The 25,000-nt window shown below is 45.1% G+C and overlaps 1 protein-coding gene across 1 annotated transcript in view; it reads right to left on the reverse strand.

The window, feature by feature from the left end:
• Positions 1-6: 6 nt before the first annotated feature.
• Positions 7-25,000, reverse strand: part of LOC139661299 (protein ITPRID2-like) — a 26,342-nt gene continuing 1,348 nt past the window's right edge. The window contains exons 2-17 of the mRNA XM_071539731.1: positions 23,717-23,756; positions 23,515-23,610; positions 21,050-21,197; positions 20,880-20,940; positions 14,584-14,691; positions 13,715-14,093; positions 12,225-12,447; positions 10,658-10,709; positions 8,852-8,934; positions 5,891-7,879; positions 4,168-4,227; positions 3,393-3,517; positions 3,101-3,215; positions 2,598-2,663; positions 2,104-2,427; positions 7-143 (exon numbers count right to left, since the gene is read on the reverse strand). Coding sequence (XP_071395832.1) covers positions 45-143; positions 2,104-2,427; positions 2,598-2,663; positions 3,101-3,215; positions 3,393-3,517; positions 4,168-4,227; positions 5,891-7,879; positions 8,852-8,934; positions 10,658-10,709; positions 12,225-12,447; positions 13,715-14,093; positions 14,584-14,691; positions 20,880-20,940; positions 21,050-21,197; positions 23,515-23,555 — 3,873 coding nt within the window. The 5' untranslated portion in view covers positions 23,556-23,610; positions 23,717-23,756 and the 3' untranslated portion in view covers positions 7-44. The remainder of the gene's footprint in view (positions 144-2,103; positions 2,428-2,597; positions 2,664-3,100; positions 3,216-3,392; positions 3,518-4,167; positions 4,228-5,890; positions 7,880-8,851; positions 8,935-10,657; positions 10,710-12,224; positions 12,448-13,714; positions 14,094-14,583; positions 14,692-20,879; positions 20,941-21,049; positions 21,198-23,514; positions 23,611-23,716; positions 23,757-25,000) is intronic.

Raw genomic sequence — 25,000 nt, forward strand, 5'->3', positions numbered from 1 at the left:
GTTACTAAGGCTGTAGTTAGGGCAGTGCTCTGCTGTTGCCATGACTACAGGCGGTACTGTCTGGGCGATCTCCGTGGCGACGCGGCGGCCAGCAGCTCGCTGTAGATCTCCTGTCGCACTTCCTGTGCCACGCTCTCTCTGATCTAAAACACAAGCAACACACAGGTTTTATAAAGAAGCAGTTTCTAACAAACCTTCACACAGTTCACACTGATCCTCCACCTGTCTGATCCTCCACCTGTCTGATCCTCCACCTGTCTGATCCTCCACCTGTCTGATCCTCCACCTGTCTGATCCACATGACCTGAGGAGACTGAACACATACTTCTGTTGAGGCTTAGATCTTATCGTGGATGGAAGGAGAATCAGCTCAGTTTACTATAGAAATAAACTAGAAATCTTACTCATGCAGTGTTTAATGGAGAGGAATGGGTTCAATAAGGCCTTACAGTCGATTTTCAATTCTGTACACTTCACTACTGTGGAGAGAGACCGCTGCCATGACGACCGAAGCTTAGTTAGGAAAAGCTGAAACTGAGTTTTGAAAAGTTGAGACTTAGCTTTGAATCTTTGCAGGAATGAATTTGTCCTGTTTGAGGTTCCTTGGTCGTAAGAAAGTTTTGCACACTTGAAATAAAAAATCTGTCTTCGTAATTCCAGTTTGGATACTTGAGACATTTTTGGAAGCTTGTAACTTGATGTTTGCATTAGTCTGATTCTGATTAATGGTGACACCTAATGAAAACATGTAAAGCTCCAGCTCTCTCTGCAGAAAGCTTCAGCAGTTCCTTTCCAGAGCTTTGAATCCTGGATCTGAACCTCACAGCGTCACCAGACTGACCGGCTCCCTGCATCTCAGAGTCAAACCCTCTGCACCAGATCTGACAGCTAGAAACTATGCAGGAATGTTAACGAGAGATACTGTAAGCATGTAGGTTTGGTCGAACGGAGCCAGAGAACGCACACAGCTAACGAGCTAACGCTAGCCCGCTACTCGTGCTCCCTGCTGCTAACAAATTCTGACATAACATCAAATAGAAACTTTGTTTTACCAAGGAAATCAACGTTATAATAAAGTTTTATTACAATACAAAACTCAGTTGCGCTTGCATTGCAGCTGCATCTTTGTTGTTGTTCCTATCTGAGCGATAGGACGTCCAACAGCTTCAGTGGGACGGGCTGCTTGGATTTCAACAGAGAGCAAACCTGAACTTACAAACGGATCCTGACAGAAATCCCAGGATTCATAGCTGTAAAATGAATTACTGAAACTTTGTGGAGAGAGCTGACGCTTTACATAGAAAAGTGGAATTACAGTGAGATTTTTTATTTCAAGTGTGCAAAACATTCTTATGACCACAGAACCTCAAATACCTATAACCGTACCTACATACCAACCCTATCAGGCATCGTACTCATCACACCTTTGATGGGTTATTTCTTATTACTCTAATAAGAACTCTGAACATTCATTGTTTAATTATGTTGATGATTATGGATGATTGGATAACTTTATTTATAGTTTACTGATATTTGGATTTGTGTATTCATTGTTTCAGACCGCATGTATCCCCACAGCTAGTGACCAGTTCAGCCTGGTCCCTACTGTGCTGCTGTGAAGTAAAGAAGAGTTAACAGTGTGTTCTCACCGACACCCCATGGTGAACTCAGAGATAGTGAACTGGCCCATAACACAGTTCTCCTAACCCTGCTACTTAACGTGAGTTGTATGACCTTCTCTCTATGACCTTGGTCTGCTTTGTATGACTGTTTGTTATTTGTACTTTTGATGAGCCTGGAGGCCTAACCCTTCCTCCGCTGTGGCTTGGGAATCCGGATGTGAGGACGACACACCTCTCCCTGTATTTTGTGTCTCTGCTGGACTTTTTTGTTTATGCTGTTGTCAACTTGTGTGTTGTTTTTTTTCCATTTCATAAGATACTCAATAAAATACAAATTGAAAAAAAGAAATTGTTTAAACCTTTCAAAACTAAGTTTCAACGTTTTAAAACAAAGTTCAATGTTTTAAAACAAACTTCAATGTTTTAAAACAAACTTCAATGTTTTAAAACTAGCTTCAAATAAAACAGTGCTGACTGCTACCTCTCTGATCAGCTGCTGGAGGTTCTCCACTCTTCCTCCTGCTCCTCCTCCTCTTCTTGCTCCTCCCTCCTCTGGTAACTCCTCCCCTCCTCCTCTATCCCTCCCTCCTTCCTCCTCCTCGTCCTCCTCCTCCTCAGTGTGTGTGTTGGGGCGAGGAGGGGGGGCGGGGGTTATGTTGATTGACGTCCGGTAAACTCCTGCTTTGTGCTCCCTGCCTCTTCTGACTGGACTAGAGGATCGGGAGGAGGGGCCAGTGGAGGGGGTGTGGCCTTCGTAGCTAAGCTCTGATTGGAGGAAGAGCTGCTCTCTGAGGAGGTCAGACACCTGGACAGACAGACAGACTCTAGATAAGCTGATGACAGAGAAATGATGATGATGATGTGTGTGTTGTGTGTATGTACAGTGTGTGTGTGTGTGTGTGTGTGTGTGTGTGTGTGTGTGTGTGTGTGTGTGTGTGTGTGTGTGTGTGTGTGTGTGTGTGTGTGTGTACTGACCGGCTCCATAGCTCTCAGTGCCGAAGCAGTGGACAGACTGTCAACACTGCCGTCTCTATGGAAACCCTGAGGAGAGGAGAACTGATTAATTTTATTATATTATATTATAATACAATAAGATGAGATGAAACTTTATTGATCTCTGTGGGGAAACTGGTCACTGCAGCAGCAAATACAGCAGGGAAAAAAAGAATATAAACTTTAAAAAAAATGATATAAATAATAGAAACAATAAGAAGAATAAAGTTTCACTTGCAGCCAACAATTTCAACAGTACAGTGGGCTAAATTTGGACAGAGTATGGATTACTGACGTACTATATATCTATATAAACATGAGAATACAATATAATATTATTGTAAATTTGGCTCCTCATGATGAAATCTGTGATCTCAGATTTCAATTTTGCATGTGTGTGTGTGTGTGTGTGTGTGTGTGTGTGTGTGTGTTACCGTGCGGTGTGTGTGTGTGTGTGTGTGTGTGTGTGTGTGTGTGTGTGTTACCGTGCGGTGTGTGTGTTGTGTCAGGTCTATCAGTCTGTCCTCCAGTTGCTGTTCCAGTTCCTGTAGTTCCTCTCTGACCGCTGACCTGAGAGTCTGCAGCTGCTCAGCCTCCAGCCTGCACACACACACACACACACACACACACACACACACACACACACACACACACACACACACACACACACACACAGGGTTAGACCTGCTTGATAGCATTACTGTTAGTAGATTTAGTTGAGACTACTGTAGGAGACATATAAGTGTGTGTGTGTGTGTGTGTGTGTGTGTGTGTTACCTGTCGGCAGGACTCAGGTGTGTGTAGACCAGAGCCTGCTGTCGGATGATTGACAGCTCCAGGTCCATCATGTGACTACGGAACAAATTCAAACTCCGCCTCTTCTGCTGTAACTCCCCCACAGACTAAAGAGAGAAAGAGACAGATACAAATAATGATAATAATTATAATAATAATAATAATAATCTGCTGCTCCCTGTGGTCTTTTATCTTGCCCCCCCTCCCCAATTGTTCATTCATTGAGAGAAAATGATCAGCTGTGTGTTTTAACTGATGGACAACATCAAACACTCAGTCCATCTCAAACTGGAAAGACTCTTGTTTGTTCTCACGTTCTTTAGAGGTTCCTCCTCTCCAAGAGAACTTGGAAAGAACTTTCTCTACAACGACACAAGTGTTGACTTGTACTTCTTGGATATGATATTTAGCTCGAGTCTTGCTCAAGGACACTTCAGCAGGGTGGGGGTTTGAAGCTGGGTCTGTCTAACCAGACCTGCTGTCCTAAAATTCCTTCTGTTTACTGCTCCGATATTCAGCTAGCTCCTTTTCTCCAAACCAAAATAAAGGCTCGTCCTTGTTTTTTTTACAATGTTTTGAGGATGTCATTTGACGATTGATCTCATGTTACTCTTTTACACTGTAAATGCCATAAAATGTAATAAAAAACAGCATGCAGGTGAGTGAGGAAACACATAATGCTGTACATAGGAATGAAGTATAGTGAAGAACACAGGAAGCGTTTGGAAACTGTTGGAGCGATGAGCGGTGAGTGTACCTGGTGGCTGGGCAGGGCTGCTCTGTGATCGTTGAACATGTCTGGAGTGTCTGCTGAGTTCTAGAGAGAGAGGACAGTGATGTCAAAACAGGAAGTAAAGAGAGTTCTCTCATCCCAGACTTTGCTTTCAGGTGACAACAACCACTGGGAACCGCTGATATGACTCAGCCGTCTCAACAGTTTGCATTAATTTAGCGTTTAAATAGTGTCAGCTTGTTAGCTAATAGTATAGCTAATAGCTAATAGCCATAGTATCTGGTCAGCTAACCATCACTGTCTTCTTAACACACCTGATTAGCACACTAGGTAATGTTACATGGCTAGTACTGGTTAGTAGCTGCACGTTAACATTAACATTATTCGTTTGCTAAATCAAACATGTTTGATTTAATTGTGACATTGCGGACTACCCTGAACTACCCTGAACTACCCTGAACTACCCTGAACTATCCTGAACTATCCTGAACTATCCTGAACTATCCTGAACTATCCTGAACTATCCTGAACTATCTTGGACTACCCTGAACTATCCTGGACTATCCTGAACTATCCTGAACTATCCTGAACTATCCTGGACTATCCTGAACTATCCTGGACTACCCTGAACTATCCTGAACTACCCTGAACTACCCAGAACTATCCTGAACTATCCTGAACTATCCTGGACTACCCTGGACTACCCTGAACTACCCTGGACTACCCTGAACTACCCTGAACTACCCTGAACTATCCTGAACTACCCTGAACTACCCTGAACTATCCTGAACTATTCTGAACTACCCTGAACTACCCTGAACTATCCTGGACTACCCTGGACTACCTGAACTACCCTGAACTATCCTGGACTACCTAAACTATCCTGAACTATCCTGGACTACCCTGAACTCCCCTGAACACCCCTGGACTATCCCAGACTACCCTGAACTACCCTGAACTCCCCTGAACTATCCTGAACTACCCTGAACTATTCTGGACTACCCTGGGCTACCCTGAACTACCCTTGACTACCCTGGTCTATCCTGAACTACACTGAACTATGCTGAACTATCCTGAACTACCCTGGACTACCGTGAACTACCCTGGACTACCATGAACTAGCCTGAACTATCCTGGACTACCCTGAACTACCCTGGACTACCTGAACTATCCTGAGCTACCCTGAAGTACCCTGAACTACCGTAAGAGTAAAAGGACTAGGACTAAATGCACTATGGCTAAAGGCACTACGGCTAAAGGAACTAGGGCTACAGGGACTAGGACTAAAGAGACTAGGACTAAAGGGAAAAGGGCTAAAGGGATTGGGCTAAAGAGATTAGGACTAAAGAGACCAGGACTAAACAAAACTAGGACTATAGCGACTAGGGCTACAGAGACCAGGACTGAAGAGACCAGGACTAAAGGTACTAGGGCTAAAGAGACTACGGCTACAGGGAGTAACCTGGGTCTAACCATGGCTATGTGCCCACTGCCAGAAGTTGGTAGTGACAACCGAATTTATGAATGAGTGTGAATGTACATATGTATGGTGCAGACTGGAGCAGAGCGGAGAAAAATGACTAGACTGTACAGGTAACAGCAGTCTCTCCACTCCTCTGATCTTGCGATGGCTGTAAATATTATCTGTAACCATAGTAACGTTTACTTCAGACCAATATGACAGCTACCATCACCTGTACTTTCAGTTTACTTGACACCAGTAACACCAGTAATCACCAATAACAACCTGGTTCAGGCTCTGTACGGTTCCTTTGATGTCGTGGAGAACTTTCCTCAGCTGCATCTCCGTGCTGGACGGGCCCTGGTTGGAGCCTGCAGCTAGAGTAGGAGCGAGCCCAGCGAGGAGGGCCTGTCCTGGGCTGTGGGCCAGCGCCAGGCCTGGGAGGGAGCCTAGAGCTGGAGGAGGAGCAAGCCCATGGAGGGGAGTGTGTCCAGGGGCCGAGGCAGGGCGCTGGGTTAGGCTGTGGGTGGGGGGGAAGACTGGGTGGGGCTGCTGGTTGTAACCATGGTAACCATGGTAGGGTGAGGCATTTGTGGAGCCAAGGGGAGCAGTGAGGTAAGGTGATTGATGACTGTACGGACCAATAGGCGACTGAGGATGGTGGTAGCCCTGATGGTGCATTATGGGAGTTCCAGTGTAATGCAGGTTGCTCAGACTCAAGTGGTGAACATTGGAGAAGCTGCAACACTGGGGGATTGTGGGAGTTGTAGGCTGGTGTAGGCTGCCTAGACTACTATGATGGGGCAAGGAGGTGTTGTGGTAGTGAAGGTTAGGAAGACTAGCGTATGGATGGAGCGGATAGGGGTTGGGGTACTGTGGTGGGTTTGGGGTACAGGGATTAGGGCTGGGGTTAAGGTTTGGGTTAGGATTAGGGTACTGTGGAGGAGGGTTTGGGGTACAGGGGTTAGGGTTGAGGCTCGGGTTAGAATACTGAGCTGTACTAGGATAGGGGAACATGATTGGCCCAGAATTCCAACTCGGCTGGTTCTGATTGGTGTTTGTGTTCTGATGTAACTGGCCAGGCTGTTGCTGATTGGAGAAGAGATCAGGAACACTCTGGGTGCTCCAGGATTGGGTGTGGCCTCCCAGTGACCTCTCCAGCCAATCAGGAGGTGGACTGGGGCTCTGCAGCGAATAGGATGATCGCATTAGGTGGCGTGGGATGGGCAAAGGGCACAAGGGGGTGGGAGCTTCTGTGTGAGGCCTTGGTGATTGGCTGTTAGTGTGAGGGGAGGCGGGGTTTATGATCAGAGTAGACAGACAGTTGGTTTGTCCCTCCTCCTCCTGCTCCTGCTCCTGCTCCTCTTCCTTATCCTCCTCCTCGCCCCCTCCCTCCTCCTGGCAGTATTTGTAGGAGTATTTGGGTGGGGTGCAGGAGGCGGCGCCCCTCCCAAACCGGATCCTGACGGAGGAGACAACCTTGGAGGGCGAGAGGAGGGAGGAGGGCAGGGAGGATGACCTCTGGAGGGGGAATCTCCCTCTTCCTCTGCCCGGGGTTTGGAGCGTCCCGCCGGGCCGGCTCAGCTGGTTCTGTCTGGCTCGGTTTAGAGCGTTCTGGACCAGAGAGGATGGACTGGGAGGACAGACTGGACCAGAACCATCCAACACAACACACTCCGCCTGGGAACTCACACTCTGACCGGTCTCATCCTGAACACACTCTCCCTCTGTGTGTGGGTCTGGGTCTATAGTGGACTGGTTCTGGTTCTGGATGTGTTCTAGTTCTGGTTGTGAAGCAGACTGGATCTGGGTGTGTTCTGGTTCTGGTTCTGGAGCAGACTGGTTCTGGTTCTGCGTGTGTTCTGTTTCTGGTTGTGTAGCAGACCGGTTCTGGTTCTGTGTTGTGTGTTCTGATTCTGGTTGTGAAGCAGACTGGTCCTGGGTGTGTTCCGGTTCTGGTTCCAGGCCGGTCCTGATCTCAGTCTCAATCCGCTCCTGGTTCTGTGTCTCATCCTGCTGCGCTCTCATTGGTCCATTCCAGGGAAGCGGGTCGACTGAGTATTGTGTAACCTGCTCAGAACTCCCATCATGCTCCTCTGCTCCCCTGGAACTACACCTCCCATCAGCCTCAGCAGCACTGTCAGGCTCCTCCTCCTCTCTGTCGACCAGCCTATCAAACGCCGGGTGGTCCAGGGCGAGGGGCGTGGCCACATCATGTGATGCATGTGATGTCACAGTGGTCTCACTGTCGCAGCTGTCACTACTCTCCTGCAGCTGAAAAGACAAAATCAGCAAACAATTAACTCCATTTTAACAACCAATTAACTACAAACTAATCAGAAACTAGCTCAGTTGATAAAATAGATAAACTTTATAATTCACCCCCAAAAATTCTGTCATTATCTCCAACCCCATGTCAGTGGAAACTCCATTCAATTTGGTAGGACACCAAACACTCAGCAGTTCCCCCCGTAGCTCCATCTCAGCCTTCTAACAAACTATTGAAGTTAACTGGGCCATCTTAGGGTTTTGTAGCCAAACGGTTGCACAGTGGGTCCACAAGTCAGTATTTACCTCATTATCTCCTAGATTTTCCTCAGTATCACGTTGTAAATGGACGTTGTTCCAGAATGTGCCAGCAGCACCCTACAGCACAGAGGGGGAGACTGTGCTAGCTCTGTTCCCAAACCTTCTGCTACAGGTTGGCTAGTTGTAAACAGGATCAGACATTTTCAATGTTTCACTTACGATGCACAGCACTTTTTCAGTCCTGTTCTTCCAACAATATTAGACTTTAGGAGCCACAGTGCAATCGTTTGGCTACAAACAATTTTGGAGCCACAGTGCAGTGGCTTCAGCACTTCAATTCTGCTGCACAAGCTGTTTGGAGAAATTTGATGGCCATTTTCACCTTTTTTGAGCTGTAAAAAGATGGAGCTGTTAACTTCAATAGTTTGTTAGGCTGAGATGGGGCTATGGGGGCGAACTGCTGAGTGGTTGGTGCCCTACCAACTTCACTGGAGTTTCCACTGACATGAGGGATTAATGACTGAATTTAAATTTTGAGTTAAACTACTCCATTAAGGTCATAAAAACTCTACATCAAAGCAGCAACTTACAGCAGCATAGAATGTAAACTATACACACATAATCATCATGAGATAAAAAACTGAGATTGACTGAGATTGAGTTAGTGAAATAACAAAGGGCACACACACACATACACACAAACACACAAACACACACCTTGAGGTAGCTGTTAGAGTCAGTGGAAGGCTCCTCAGCAAAGCCACTGCTGTCTGACTGCTGACTGACAGTCCTCGACAGGTCTGGATGGAGAGAGAGACATGGAGAAAGAGAGACAGACAGAGAGAGAGAGAGAGACAGAGAGAGGTTATTATTATACTGTGATTATGTATTATTGTATACTTCATGTTTTTAAACCAAATAATTGATAATCTCAATATGGTTTGAATGTCTAAACTGTTGTTTGTTGGTTTTGAAAATTTGTATTTCACATCCTGTTGATTTATCAGTTTTCAGTTTGTCCAGAGGAACATGAAAAGCTGCAGATCAACCCGTCATTTACTGATGCAGTACTCCATCCACACCAGCTGGGGGCAGTACAGGACCATGGTACAATTACATTTATACTAGGAAATATAGCAGCAGCTTCTCTGTAATGGGACACAATGTCTCCTCTCTGAGATATGAAGGGATTGAAAGGGAAAATGACATTTCTATATCCTATAGAAACATACTGGATATAATTCTTGATATTCTTTCCTCCTATAGACATTAAACTTTCCTTTAAGACTCTACTTTACTCTCAACTATTGGACTGTATTTATGGATCGACACAATTTAAAATATGCACTATTGATTTCTCAATAAGTCTCAGCAATAGAATCACATAAATAAAAATAATGAAATATTGATTATTTGTGCACAGCATATACGGGAAAAAAATTGTATGTGCAGACCTACTTTGAATTTCGCAACTACATTTATAACACAAGAACTTAGTTCCTGTTGGTCCAACTTAACCCATCATGACAAGTAACCTAGGAAACGACTTGTACAACTTCCTGTTGCTGTCTGTCAGACAGACAGGCAGATGGGAGGCAGACAGACGGACAGTAGTCCACTGTTGAATGAATTTGGAGGATTCGTGGTGTTTTCCTCCCACTCTGTCACAGGACTGGCTTACATAAGTTTTGATCTAATAGACAGAATCTACTGAAGTCTATTTGGGTTTTATCTAATAGAGTTGAATAGAATCAGTGAGAAGTCTATTTAGGTTTGATCTAATTGAGTTTAATAGATTACTAGCGAAAGGAGTTCAGTAGCCAGGACATCAGGTGGAGGAAACTGAGTTCAAGGAGATGAGTTTAAGGTTATTAGTTTAAGGTTGTGAGTTTTAGGCACTGGGTTTAAAGCTTTGGGTTTACAGCACTGGGTTAAAGCCCTCGGATGTAAGGTGTCGGGTTTATGACACTGGGTTTAAGACAATGGGTTTAAGACATTGGGTTTAAGACATTGGGTTTAAGACACTGGGTTTAAGACACTGGGTTTAAGACATTGGGTTTAAGACATTGGGTTTAAGACATTGGGATTAAGACACTGGGTTTAAGACATTGGGTTTTAGTCACTGGGTTTAAGACAATGGGTTTAAGACAATGGGTTTAAGACAATGGGTTTAAAACAGTGGGTTTATGGGTTTATGGCGTTGGGTTTAAGATGTTGTCTTTGAGGCTTTGAGGCAGTGGCTTCAAGGTGTTAGATTTACAGCATTGGGTTTGACAGGTTAGGGTTAAAAGATGGAAGTACTCACCAACAAACTCAACACTAGTTAGAAGTTACTGGGTCTAGTGGTACAGACAGTCAAGGTAAACTCACCAAAGGCTTGGGACAAGAAGTTAGAGCAAGGTGTTATGGGTAAGGGGTGAGGGGTAAAGGGGTACAGAGGTGTAGACGGTTCAGCCAAAGTCACTACTGCTTCTGAAGATACTGGGTTACAGGTAAAGGGGTCAGAGGTTAAGGTAAACTCACCTGTGGCTCTGGAGGTTCTGGCTGGCAGAGCCTCATCTTCATTACTCTGAACCTGAACAACAGACACAACAACACAGCATTATACTACAACCAAGGACACTTCAACCACACACACTGCTGGGATCAAACCTGAGATCTTCCAGTTACAGGCCGATCTCTCTGACCACTAGGCTACACTGGCACCCAGTGAGTTATACTGATATACTTGATTCATTCTCTTTCATCCCTCTGGTTGGATGCAGCTAGTTCAGCTAGAACAGGAAGCAGTTCAGTATCTTGCTTGCGGACTCTTCAGCAGGTCTGGTCACACTGGGAATCAAACCCACATCCTGTGGTCAGGGGACGCAGGTTTCTAGTGTTTAGAGAGTCCACTAGAAACCTGCGTCCCCTAACCAGGGGTCGCAGGGTGTGCACTTTGATCAACATATTAAGTTGTTGACCCGTACATGTTTTTTCCTTTTAAGATACACTGACAAACTCAGGTCTGTTATTCATGGTTTTATATCATCCTGCCTGGAATACTGTAACTCCCTGTTCCCGTGCCTCAGCCTCGTCCCGGGACGTCTCCAGACGGTCCAGAATGCTGCCAGGCTGCTGACCAGGTCCAGCAGGACATCTCACATCACACCCATTTTAGCTTCTTTACATTGGCTTCCCATCAAGTTTAGGATTCATTTGAAAGTTCTTATAATCACATATAGAGTCCCGCATGGTCAGGCAGCTGTGTACATCTGGACTCGGTCCCTACAGCATCAGCAGGTCAGTCAGGTCTTCTGACCAGGCTGACTGCTCGTCCCTCAATCTAGACTTAAAACTAAAGGTGACTGAACCTTTGAAACTGTGGAACGCTCTCCCATTGGACTGAAGATCTGAGACTCTGGTGACACTTTCAAAAAGCAGCTAAAGACTCTTCTGTTCAGACCAGCCTTCGTTTAGCTTCTGTCTGTAACTCTGTGTTTAACTATTTTACTCTTGTGGAGCACTTTGTGACTTTGCTCTGTGAAAGGTGCTATATAAATACTTTACTTACTTATTGAAGGGTCCTTGAGCAAGACACTGAATCCCTACCAGCTCCAGATCCTGACCTCTGACCTCTGAGCTCAACAGAAAAGACTGACAACAGGGAACAATAGAGGAGCAGAAAAATAAAAACTAAACTATTGATCCCAGGTAACCAGCAGTTTAACCTGCATTTAGAGGCTGGATGGAATTCTGGACTAAAGTTCCACTGTAATCCACTCCAAATATAGTAGATTGGTTCTATGTCCATCATACCTGGAAGGAGTTACAGTACAAGAGTCTAGATGTTACTACATACATCATGGATGACAGTTCTGTTACCCAAGAGAACCCAGGAGAACATCGTACCTCCTCCATGTGGAGGGAGCTACAACAGTCAGGACGCAATGAAATATGAGCTTAGATGACAGGTTCTTTCAACCAGGAGAACATCCTACTTCCTATATCTCAAGGAGATAGAATAGATCAAACATGACAAAAACAGCATGGAATCTTTTAAACCAGGAGAACCCAGGAGAACCCAGGAGAACCCAGGTGAATGTCGTACCTCCTCCATGTCGAAGGAGTCGGTGGTTTCGGAGCGGAGCTGGGCCAGCTGTGGCGGGACCAGGATGAGAGGAGGTTTCTCTGGGGTGGAGGTCAGATTCTTCTCTTCCCCCTCTGTGACCACCTGGACTCTCTCCTCTGTCATCTGATTGGCTGCTGTAAGGTCAGCTGACCCTGGTGGATGCTCTCCATTGGCCGCTGGTCCGGTGCTGCTCTGTTCAGGGCTGTTAGGGGAGGAGAACGTTAGTTTGCAGCTAACAAAATCCATTGGTTTCAATGAGAAATGCTAACAATGCTAACATGCCATTTATTGTGAAATTAGGTCATACATTATACACTGTATATATCTTCATACTTTTACCATTTTTTATTATTTTGTAATGAATATTTTGGGTATATTTTCATATACATATTTCTCATTTATTCCTTGTTTCAGTATGCGCTACTGCTGTTATTCTGCAATGAGGGTGTGCAGAATAACTACTTTTCATTGTATTTTTTATTGTGTTTCTACTTAAGTTCTAGTGTTGTAATGGTTGGTTGAATAATATTTATTACTCCCAACTCCCATCCTTTTCTTTTTTTATCATTTTCTTTGCAGTATCCTGTTACTGTTTCCTGCTGCAACAACCCAGCTTCCCCACAGGGATTAATAAAGAAGTGGGAGATTCACATGAACGGTCTGGGTGAGCGCACGTGACCATTTTCCAAAACAGTGGCTGTAGTGAAGACTTGTTCTAAATAACGGTGTAAGTCTCGGGCTTTTCCACTCACTGTGTGATCGTTTGGCTTCAGAAGACTTGGATTCTGCTGCAGCTGTATGGAGGAACTTTATGGTCATTTCTTTTCGGAACTCCAAAGAACCGGACCGACCGACTTCAGTTTTTTTTTTAGAAAGTTGTGCTGCAGCCTCCCTGTGTGTTCTATGCACTAACTAACGTCACCTGTGTTTCAGCTACATGAGGGCGAGTAGACATGTTTTGCCCGGCACCTATTGCACGAGAAGCCGTCCCGGGGGGGGGGGGGGGGGGGGGGGGAATCCCTATCTGCCTCAGCCTGCCCAAGGTTTCTTCCAAGTTTTCCTACCAAGGTTTTTCTTGGGAGTTTTTCCTTGTGTGCATTTAAGGTCTAAGGCTGGGGTGCCGGGTATGTTAGGCGGTAGAATAGGTAGATTGTTTTATCTTGCTAAATCTGCTCTTGCCTACCTGTGTTTTTCTGTTTGCTATGTTTGTCTTGCATAACTTTGTTCACCATTACTTGTGTTTAGTTAGACCTAGCTAGACACACTCTCTGTAAAGTCCTCTGAGACATGCTTGTGACAAAGGGCTATATAAATAAACTTGACTAGACATGACAGAATTTTTGGCTGAACTATTCCTTTAATGTCGTCAGTAACACACTGCTTCTATCAGAGCGTCAGATTGTTCTGGATTATACTCACAAAGTTTTCGTAACATTACTGTAATCCTGTTCCTGTCTGTCCTGCAGTACCTGTCGTGTGTCGGCCGGTCTGTCTCTCCGTCCCCGTTGGTTTCCTCGGTAACTGTTGCCAGGGAGCGGCTGTCTTTCTTGCGGAGGGCTTTCTGATTGGCTGACTCCCCCTGCTGGTCGGGGTCGGTACTGCAGCCATCCTGTTCTGGACCGGTGTGTGTGTGACCGTTAGTGTGTGCGTGTTCAGAGTGTGTGTGACCGTTAACATGTGTGTGTTCAGAGTGTGTGTGGTTGGTGGAATGTGTGTGTGTTTCAGGTGACTCTGCAGCGCCTCCCAGCAGGTTGTGCTTGGTAATGGTTTTCTTGAGGATCTTGGCGGCGTTTAAAGCCGAGTTGTTCCTCTTCAGAGGAGAAGACGACGTCTCCCCTTCTCCTCCTCCTAGGAGCAAAACAACAAGGATGGGTCAAGTTCAAGTTTATTTATTCATATAGTTCTTCAGCACAGCTTGTCTGAAAGGACTTTACAGAGAATGAGCCTAACTAGATCTAACTGGTCAACATTCAACCATAGAACAGAATGACGTGAGACAAACACAAGGAAGCAGAACAAAGCACAAGAGACACAACAGCAGATTTTATCAAGTCATAACAGCCTAACTGTCCTACAGATCCGAACCTGCAGCTCCACCAGCCTGAGACCCTCCAAGCATACGAGGAAGAACTCAACAAAACCTCATTAGGAAACAAATGCTGCTGGAATCAGAAACCCTTCATGCTCTGATGTTGGAGATTTAACGTTACAAACTGATGCTAACAGTTGGCAGTATATACATGTACCACGAAAACACACATTCACATTCACACATCGGTTGTCACTACCACACCACTGCCACACCCTGCCAGTGGGTTACCATGGTTACCGTGATTACCTTGGTCCCTGGAGCTGATGCGCTGGACAGGCTGACCAGATACCTGGCTGTAGAGCTGGAAGAACTCATTAGCTACTGTAGTTAACACCTCTATCTGACGGAAACGACCTGGGAGAGAGACATAGACACAGCACAGAGAGAGAGAGAGAGAGAGAGAGACAGAGAGAGAGAATTATACAACTACAATTACTAGAATGCACTATTAAAGACAACCAAAATCCACTTGATTTCCCTATTACTCAAGAGGAATTGGCTGAAAAACTAAAAACTCTGAAATCCAAAAAGGCTTGTGGTCCTGACAGTATCAGAAGTGAAATGCTTAAGACCACCTGAGCTGCAGAGAGCAGTGCTCAAATTATTCAACCTTGTCCTGAATTCTGTCTGTTTTCCTGACATCTGGAGCCAAGGGTTTATTACCCCGATATACAAGAGTGGTGACAAACTGGATCCTAATAATTTCGGAGGCATTTGTATGAGCAGTAACCTGGGGAAGTTATTTAGTAGCATTTTAAACAATCGAATCCTAACCTTCCTTAACGAACACAATGTCCTGAGCAAAGGTCAAATTGGATTTCTCCCAAATCACCGTACTACAGACCATATTTACACCCTGCACACTCTAATCAATACACATGTAAACCAAACCAAAAATGGAAAAAGTTTTGCATGCTTTATTGACTTCAAAAAACATTTGATTCTATTTGGCATGAGGGATTATATTACAAACTTTTACAAAGTGGTGTAGGGGGTAAAGTATACGATGTAATAAAATCAATGTATTCGAAAAACAAATGCGGGATAAAAATTGGAAAAAATCATACTTCTTCACCTAAAGAAGAGGAGTTCGGCAGGGTTGCAGCATGAGTCCAACATTATTTAACATTTATATTAATGAACTAGCGGTGCAGCTGGAACAATCTGCAGCTCCTGGACTCAGTCTACAAGATAAGGAAATCAGATTCCTGCTCTATGCAGACGACCTGGTGCTGCTGTCACCCACTGCACAGGGTCTACAGCAGCACCTGGACCTGCTGGAGAACTACTGCCAGACCTGGGCCCTGGCAGTAAACCTGAAAAAGACCAACATCAAGCCCAGATGTCAGGAACACAGATACCAGTTCAGTCTAGGCAGCACCGTCTTAGAGCACACCATGCAGTATACTGTTCAGGCAGACAGACAGATGGACAGACAGACAGTTCTCTTAAGACTGTCCCTATACAGTACTTCTACTGTTGTTCTTCTGTTATTTCATGTTATGATGGATTTCTGTAATGTCTGTTTTAGATGAGCACTATCAGTGCACATTTGCTTTGGCAACTGTCATGCCAATAAAGCTTATTGAATTGAATTGAGAGAGAGAGAGAGAGAGAGAGAGAGAGAGAGAGACAGACAGAGAGAGAGAGAGAGAGAGAGAGAGAGAGAGAGAGAGAGAGAGAGACAGAGAGAGAGAGAGAGAGAGAGAGAGAGAGGCTCATTAGCTACTGTTAGTTAACAGCTCTATATCTCCTGGAAACGACCTGGGAGAGAGACCTGGCCTCCTTTCCACCTGCATTAACATGCGTCCTGAATCCAGATTGTGTTCAGATCTGATGTAGCTGGGTTGTATTGACACCTGCCATTAAAATGTGTCTCTGTTATACACATTAAAATCCAATTTCTCTTTCCCTCACTAGACCGTCACAGACATCACTTCCCTTCATATTTACATCCTTTAAAACTGAAAGTAAACACCTCGCCTTGCTTGTTCCCATCCAGCATCCTGACAGTCCATGTTCCTGTGTGATCTGCTGGCTTTCTGTTTGTTTTGCTTCTGCTTCCTGGTTAGATTCGCATGCAAAAGTTTATTTTCATTAACGTAGCTCCCACATGTGGAGTCTCATCGCATTTACACTTTGTTGTTAATGAGGCCCAACTCGTCCCTGACGCCTCCAGAGGGGGTTTGGCTGACCGGATTACCATCCGTCTTCAGTGCATCATGTATTTTTATGTGGTTAAGTGCTATCTGATTAAAATCTGGTACTCCAAGACGCAGGTTAATGCAGGTGGAAACGGGGTCATACTGTCAAGTGACTTTTAGGTGAAGTCTTAAAATGTGGCAAAAAATTAAATATGAATTAACTGTGTTTCCATCAGCTGGGTTGCTGTAATTTCTTCATCTACAAAAACTTTTCTGCCTCAAAGCAAGTGTAAAAACTTTTTAGCAATATTGAAGACATTTTATGGACATTTGTTGTGTCTTGTTTCCATGCAGCCGTTCTAATTCCTTACACCATAATTCACATAAAAACACTTGGATGGAAACCAGCTGTAGAGGCAGGAAAGGATGCTGATGTGTTGGTTCAGCAGCAGGAGAGACAGAATGAAAACTGACCGAAGGAAATGTTCAACAATTCTGTTGAAGTGAAGTGTGTTTTTGTCGAATACTTTTCAAACTCGACATTTCTGTTTTGAAGAGCAACAAACCCATTCCCTTAGAAAACAGTTTAAAGACTTTAAAGGCATTACCAATGAAAAGTTGCACTGACGCCTTGCGCCGCATGCTGGCCTTCCTCAGGGTGAAAACTGTTAGCAGGAGCTCAGCTGCATGACTGACTGAACACAACACCAATATACTAAAAACTATAATATTAAAAACTAACTAACTTTTTTGTTTATTTTTACTTATTTTTTGCTATTTAGTCACTTATTTATTTATTTACTTTTTGTTTCATTTTTCCGCTGATTCATGTCAATGTCAAGGTACCTGCATCCCTCACATCCAGGAAAATAAAAAAAATTGGGTCACAAAAAAAACAACTAACAACCCCAGAACAATGCAACAGTGGAACGTTTAATGTGTAATGCCATGAATTAGCCAGTAAAATACTACTTTTTTCTAAGAGCAGAGCGCCTTGGATCTGTTTTCTCTCATTGCTCTTCTGTCTGAACACACCAGCGTCCAATGAGAAACTCTCTAAACACACTGAAGCCAAGGCAGCGTTCTTCCTCTGGGCCGATTCAGACATTTCTGTTGTTTGAATGTTGAATGTTTGATGTTGACTTTCACATCACTGTTTTGTTGAGACAGGATGGAGTTTGTTGTCAGGAAATGTAATAAAACCCTGTGAAGAGTGTCAGAGCGGGTCGAAGCCACTCCTTCACTCTCTCTGTTTGTGTAAGTCGCCCGTCGGACTCGTCTCTAACAGGATGAAGACTTACATACTTTCCTTCCTTCCTTCTTCATCCCTCCTTCCCTCCCTGTCTAAATAGTTCTGTCAGTCTGTTATGAAACACACCAGTCTGTCTTCTGTCTGCTTACTATGTCACCACAAAGCTACAGCAGACTGTCTGTCTTTCTCTTAAGCTGGGGACACATTAAGGGATTTTTCTAATCATAAGTGACAATGAGCGTCTCTTGTGACGCACACACATGCAGATAGCTGTCTGTGAGGAGCACAAATCTAAAGACCATAGACTGTAAACAAAAGACTAAGAATAAGCGAATGCGGTTCTCTTGCAAGAATGTGATTTTTTGTGGTTCACCTGCACTCATCAGAATGTATTTCTCTGTGATATTTTGATACCAAAACAAATATGCTGCACATATGGCTTGCAGCAATTGTGGTTTGTGCTGCGATTTGCAAAAAAGATTGAGAAGACATTCAGGTTTCTTTTTATTTCCCGGCTCAGCCATTGTACACGTTGGATCTTGTGTTTACACTTATTTACCGTATTTTTCCTATTTTTATCCTCTGATTTAATTGGGACATTATACAGCATGACCCTGAACTCCCCTGGACTACCTTGAACTACCATGAACTACCCTGAACTACCATGAACTACCCTGAACTACCCTGAAGTACTATGAACTACCATAAACTACCATGAACTACCCTGAACTACCCTGGACTACCATGAACTACCCTGGACTACCCTGGACTACCCTGGACTCCCCTGGACTCCCCTGGACTACCATGAACTACCATGAACTACCCTGAACTACCCTGGACTCCCCTGAACTCCCCTGAACTCCCCTGAACTACCATGAACTACCCTGAACTACCATGAACTACCCTGAACTACCATGAACTACCATGAACTACCCTGAACTACCCCGAACTACCCCGAACTACCCCGAACTACCATGAACTACCCTGAACTACCCCGAACTACCCCGAACTACCATGAACTACCCTGGACTCCCCTGAACTCCCCTGAACTCCCCTGAACTACCATGAACTACCCTGAACTACTATGAACTACCCTGAACTACCCTGAACTACTATGAATTGCCCTGAACTACCCTGGACTACCCTGAATTACCACAGACTCTGCCCGATCTCAAATTGTTGCCAAATCGGTCTTGAAAAACATGTAATCTGTCCCCAGCTTTAGTCTCTCTGTTTCTTTCTGACCTCTGACCTCTGACCTCTGACCTCTGACCTCTGACCCCTCAGGTGAAATGCAGGTGAAGCTGCTTTCTCTTTATTCTGGGAGATGGAGGCTGCAGTGTTCTGACCCAGTGTGGCTCATTATGGAAGATACATTTCATTGATTTGCATTCAGAGCTTTACAGTGACATCACAGCTGTGAAAATCCCCTAACTCCAATTTTGATGATTGCCATTTTTTTTTTTACTTCCGTGGAAGATATCCCATGATCCTCTCTGGGTTGAGGAAGCTCTACTCTGAGGGTTTGACGGAGTCCAACTCATTAGATCGACATGACATGCAGATTCAATGTCATTTAAAAACATGATGGTCAACACAACAAGGCTGGCTAAATACTGTTGTTTGAATTATTAATAATTGAATCCTAAATGTGCATTTTGATGAAACGTTTCCTTCTGTAAAGTTAAAAGTGCTGAAACAGACAGACTGTCACTCCTCGCCTGCTCTGACTGTTTCTCTGGATATTTATTTCTAGATATTTATGTCTCTCCCTCTGTCTCTGAGTCTCAATTCAGTTCACTTGCATCTGAATACAACTAAATAAAAAGCACAAAAATAACAACTAATACATGACAATAAACCTGCCTGTAGCCTCTCAGTCTGTGTGTGTGTGTGTGTGTGTGTGTGTGTGTGTGTGTGTGTGTGTGTGTGTGTGTGTGTGTGTGTGTGTGTGTGTGTGTGTGTGAGAGTGTGTGTGTGTGTGAGAGTGTTTCCTGCCAAGAGCTGACTCAGCAGTATCAATAATTCTGAGGATCCTAAAACAGGAAGTGTGGAATATGAGAAAATGACACGTACTCTCTCTCTCCCTCTCTCTCTCTCTGTCTCTCTTTCTGCCTCCCTCTCTCCCTCTCTATCCCAAGAGAATCTTTCTTTTAGTGAGAAAACAGTGCTTACATAACAAACAACAACATGACACACACACACACACGCACACGCACACACACACACGCACACACACACACACACGCACACACACACACACACGGTTGGGATCTAGGGAACCAGTGGAATGGTGTGAGAATGTTCTGGAAAAGCCTCCAGGAACCACAAACAGACCCAAGTCTGTTAAAGGAACAGTTCGCCCTAAAATGAAGGGTTGATTTTTTAACATCAAGAGACAGATTGACGATTTATTTTGATCTAATCGCCTGTCGATTAGATGGTGATTGGTTGCTATAGTAACAGTGATGTCATGATGAGGGGTAATGGCCACTTTTACAGGCCTGAATGTGGGTCAGTTTTTTACTATGGAGTGATTCCTCTTCTGGAACATAGATGGACTTTGCTCCAGCATGTCTGCAGCACCAATACACTCTCTGAAAATGAGTGAGTGAGTGTGTGTGTGTGTGTGTGTGTGTGTGTGTGTGTGTGTGTGTGTGTGTTCAGGCTGGGACAAACAGCTCTTTGTCCTTGCTAGTTGTTAGCAGGCAGTTGGCAGAACAGCTTAAAGAGCTGAAGGACCCCACAAATCACCCACAATACTGGGAACAGGACACACACACACACACACACACACACACACATACAAGCAGATGAAATGCATCACCTGCACGGATGAAACACGCTCACACACAACCAAACACACACAGCTGATATGAGTGTGTGTTGTGTTTAGTACCATTCACCTCCCCTCTGACAGGCAGACAGGCAGGGAGGAAAACAAAACCTCCCTCTAACTTGCTGACCGTGCGTTAAAACTATAACTCCAAGATTTGTCTCTGACTCGCCCGAGAGGAAAAATACTCACCACTGGCGAGTATTATTTCCAGAGTATAGCAGTGAGTATAGTAGGAGTGTAGTAGGAGTATGATAGAAGTATAGTAGTGAGTATACTAGGAGTATGCTAGGAGTATTGTAGTACATACTAGTTAGAGCGTAGTTGGGGTTCTCCAGCTCCATGCGCTGCAGCTGAGCTCCCAGGTAGACCTGCAGGTCAACAACAGGACATGATGACAATAACCAAGGTCAATACTATTACTAATACTGACATTAATACTACTCCTAGTAGTACTAATACTAATATCAGTGGCGGCACCTTGACGTCGATGCCTCGGGCTCCGGAAGAGTTGCTGAAGAACCGGGAAGGAACCTTGGAGGCCAGGTCAGGTTCTTCTCGACCAAAACCGAGATTATAGAGAATCTCCTCTGGATCCTCCTCATACAGGTCCAGCAGCTCTGATACACTGTGGAGACACACAGACAGTCAATCAGTCAGTCAGTCAGTTTGTCAGTCAGTCAGTTAGTTAGTCAGTTAGTCACTTGGTTAGTTAGTCTAACCCCAGGTTAAGGAGGATCTCCTCTGGATGCTCCTCAGACTGCTCCAACACCTTTGATACACTATGAAGACACAGAGAGGCAGTTAGTACGCAGGTTCTCCTCACACAGTCCAGCAACTCGGTGAGTCCATTAGTTAGTCCTGCTCATACAGGGCCAATAAGGGAGCGGCCATACTGATTCGTTGTGTTTGTCCATTTCCATCATTTTCAGTTCATTTTCACTGAGAGCTGACGATGTGTCCGTCTGTCAGGACGGACTCATCACCATCCACTTAGCCTCTTGGAATCAATGTGTTTCTAGGTTTGTTTTGAGAAAAATGGCAGCGAACACCAATAACTTGGAGGAGGCAATAATTAATGCAGCAATACAGTACACAACAGAATCCTGTTGTTGTACAAATCATCAAAGAATTACAGAAACAAAGAGAAAAACAGCCTGGTATAAAGTTGGGATGACTGTAGGTTTGCCAGGCCGGTTTCTTATTGAATTCATACTGTATGGACTGTTTCTTCTTTTTTCTGTGCAGTAGCACCAAAGCCTTCCTGTCAGTCATGTTTTCTCCTTCCTGTACCTCTGACTCGCCACCAGGTCTCCATGTTCACCTTCCAAAACAACCAAGGGACAGAAATCTATCTGTCAAAGATTCTGTCTATTTCCAGATGGATCAGTGTGGCCCCTCCCTGACTCTGACACAGTACAGTCAGTCAGTCAGTCAGTCAGTCAGTCAGTCAGTCAGTCAGTCAGTCGGTGGGTTAGTGTGGCGGCTCAGCCTCCCTGCAGCACCGCCCCCCCGCTCCCAGCAGGTGATGCGGCTCACCTGACGAGACGCCTCACCGCCGCAATAACAGCCGAGGAGGAAGAATTACCCATGATGCACCACTCATTCTCCCTTCCAGAGAACAGCAACTGAGTCTCCGACTGCCCGACTCCAGACTGAACATCAGAGTCCAGACCGAACCCCAGAGTCCAGACTGAACCTCAGAGTCCAGACCGAACCCCAGAGTCCAGACTGAACATCAGAGTCCAGACCTAACCCCAGAGTCCAGACTGAATGTCAGAGTGCAGACCGAACCCCAGAGTCCAGACTGAACGGCAGAGTCTAGACTGAATCCCACACTAACCCCAGAGTCAAGACTGAACCCCAGAGTCGAGATTTAAGCCCAGAGTCTAGACTTAATCCCAGACTGAATCCCAGAGCCCAGACTGAACCTCACAGTCAAGAAGGACCTCAGACTCCAGACTGAACCCCAGAGCCCGGCCCGAACCCCAGAGTCTTGACTGAAGTCCAGAGTCTTGACCAAACCCCAGAACCTTGACTAAAGCCTTGCGTCCAGACTGAACCCCAGACCAAATAGCACAGTCCAGACCAAACCCCAAAGTCCAGACCGAACCCCTCAGTCCAATCTGAACACTAAAGTCCAGACTGAACCCCACAGTCCAAACTGAAGTCCAAGGTCCAGACCGAATCCCAAGGTCCAGACCGAACCCCACACACTGAACCTCAGAGTCCGGCCTGAACCCCAGAGCCTCGACTAAAGCCTTGAGTCCGGACTGAACCCTGAGTCCAGACAGAATCTCAGACAAACCAAACCCCAAGGTCCAGACCGAGCCTCACAGTCCGGACTGAACCCCACAGTCCAGACTGGACATCAGAGTCCAGACTGAATCCAAGACCAAACCCCACAGTCCAGACTGAACCCCAGAATCTGGACTGAACCCCAATCTGGACTGAACTCCAGAGTCCAGACAGAACCCTAGAGCTGAACTCCGGACCGAACAGCACAGTCAAGTCCAAACCCCAAAGTCCTGACCAAACCCCTAAGTCCAAACTGAACCCTAAAGTCCAGACTGAACCCAACAGTCCAAACCGAAACCCCAAGGTCCAGACCGAACCCCAAGGTCCAGACCAAACCCCATAGTCCCGACTGAACCCCACAGTCTGGACTGAACCTCAGAGTCCAGACAGAACCCTAGAGCCGAGATTTAACCCCAGACAGAACAGCACAGTCCAGACGGAACCCCACAGTCCAAACCGAACCCCAAAGTCCAGATCGAACCCCAGCCCAAACGGAACCCCAAAGTCCAGACCAAACCCCACAGTCCAAACCAAACCAGCTCCACCAGCCTTTCCACCTGCCTCGCTTCCCCGCTGCCACCCAACTCAGTCAGTTAGTTAGTAGGTTAACAGCACTAACCTGGCAGGTAGTTAGCAGGTTAACTAACCTGGACACAGTGCTGCTCTTCCCAGATCCGGTGGAGTTCATACTTCTTCCTCTCTCTTTATACTGAGTCCTCTTCTGTTCCACCGGCAGACCATAACTACACACACACACACAGCAAAGAGGGAGAGGGAGTGAGAAGAAACTGTGCTGTCAGCAGATTGGAACTTCATTTATTCACATGGAGAGAAGACGATTCAACTTACCAGGACTCAGTTTTACTACTACTGGACTGAAGATGGTTGGCTGGAGAGAGAGACAGGTAGAGAAAGAGAGACAGGTACAGAGAGAGAGGCAGGCAGAGAGAGAGAGAGACAGAGAGAGGGAGACAGACAGATAAAAAGTTAACTACTATGTGATACTATGTGAACAGAATCACCACATGACAGACATGACATCAGAGATCGATTTAGATCAATTTCTATACACTGACCAACTTTTGCTTTTGTGCCTCTGTATGGGAAACACTGCATCTGGCAGTCAAAGACGCCCTCCAGAGGCCATCGGATGAAGCGCATCATCTCACTGAGCGACAGATGACTGACTGACTGACCTGAATTTGCCTTGTAATGCCCTGCGCTGTGGGGAAAAAAAGTTATCTAAACTGACCTACAGACTGCTGAGTCATGTAAACTACTGTCCTACAGTCTGCTGAGTCATGTAAACTACTGCTCTAGTCTGCTGAGTCATATTAACAACTGCAGATAGAATCTAATAAACACTCTTCACCCCCTCTCCCCATCAGGTCAGTAAAGCAAAATATAAACACAAACTGGACAAAACAAACTAGACTGAGCCAGGCTAAACTAAAGTAAAAACAAACTAAACTAGACTGAGCCAGGCTAAACTAAAGTAAAACCAAACTAAACTAGACTGAGCCAAACTGCTGGGAGAGTTTAGGTCAGTGATCTTTATCAGACTTTACATCAAACCAACAGTTCAGCTTTACAGTGTGAGTGTTGTTTTCCTCCTAGTGACTGTAGAACCTGTTGAGACCTGTAGCTCGCTCGCCCTCTCTCTCTCTCTCTCTCTCTCTCTCTCTCTCTCTGACTGTCATATGAGATTTATTAAATCAAACTGATGAGTTCAAACAGACACTTATTCCTCTCTCTCTCTCTTTCTCTCTCTCTCTGTTTGTCTCTCTCTCTCTCTCTCTCTCTCTCCCCACTGTAACTGAATTCCTTCTTCTTAAATGTAATCCGGAGTGTTTTCTTGTCTGACAGACAGGCTGATTAGAGGAATCAACATGACGAAGACTCACATTAGACACTAATTCACTAATTCACTTCCATCCTATTCACACTAGACACTTTAATTCACTAATTCACTTCCATCCTATTCACACTAAACACTTTAATTCACTAATTCACTTCCATCCTATTCACACTAAACACTGTAATTCACTCCCATCCTGTTCCAGTGGTATTTAATGGTGTTGAGGTCCATTAGTATCAGTTCACTCCACTCTCCTTCACTATTGAACCCCTTTT

This window comes from Centroberyx affinis, unplaced genomic scaffold (assembly GCF_046629955.1).
Source record: "Centroberyx affinis isolate AG114_WGS23_722 - 3 ecotype Tasmania unplaced genomic scaffold, CSIRO-AGI_Caff_v1 ptg003504l_1, whole genome shotgun sequence".
Lineage (NCBI taxonomy): Eukaryota > Metazoa > Chordata > Actinopteri > Beryciformes > Berycidae > Centroberyx > Centroberyx affinis.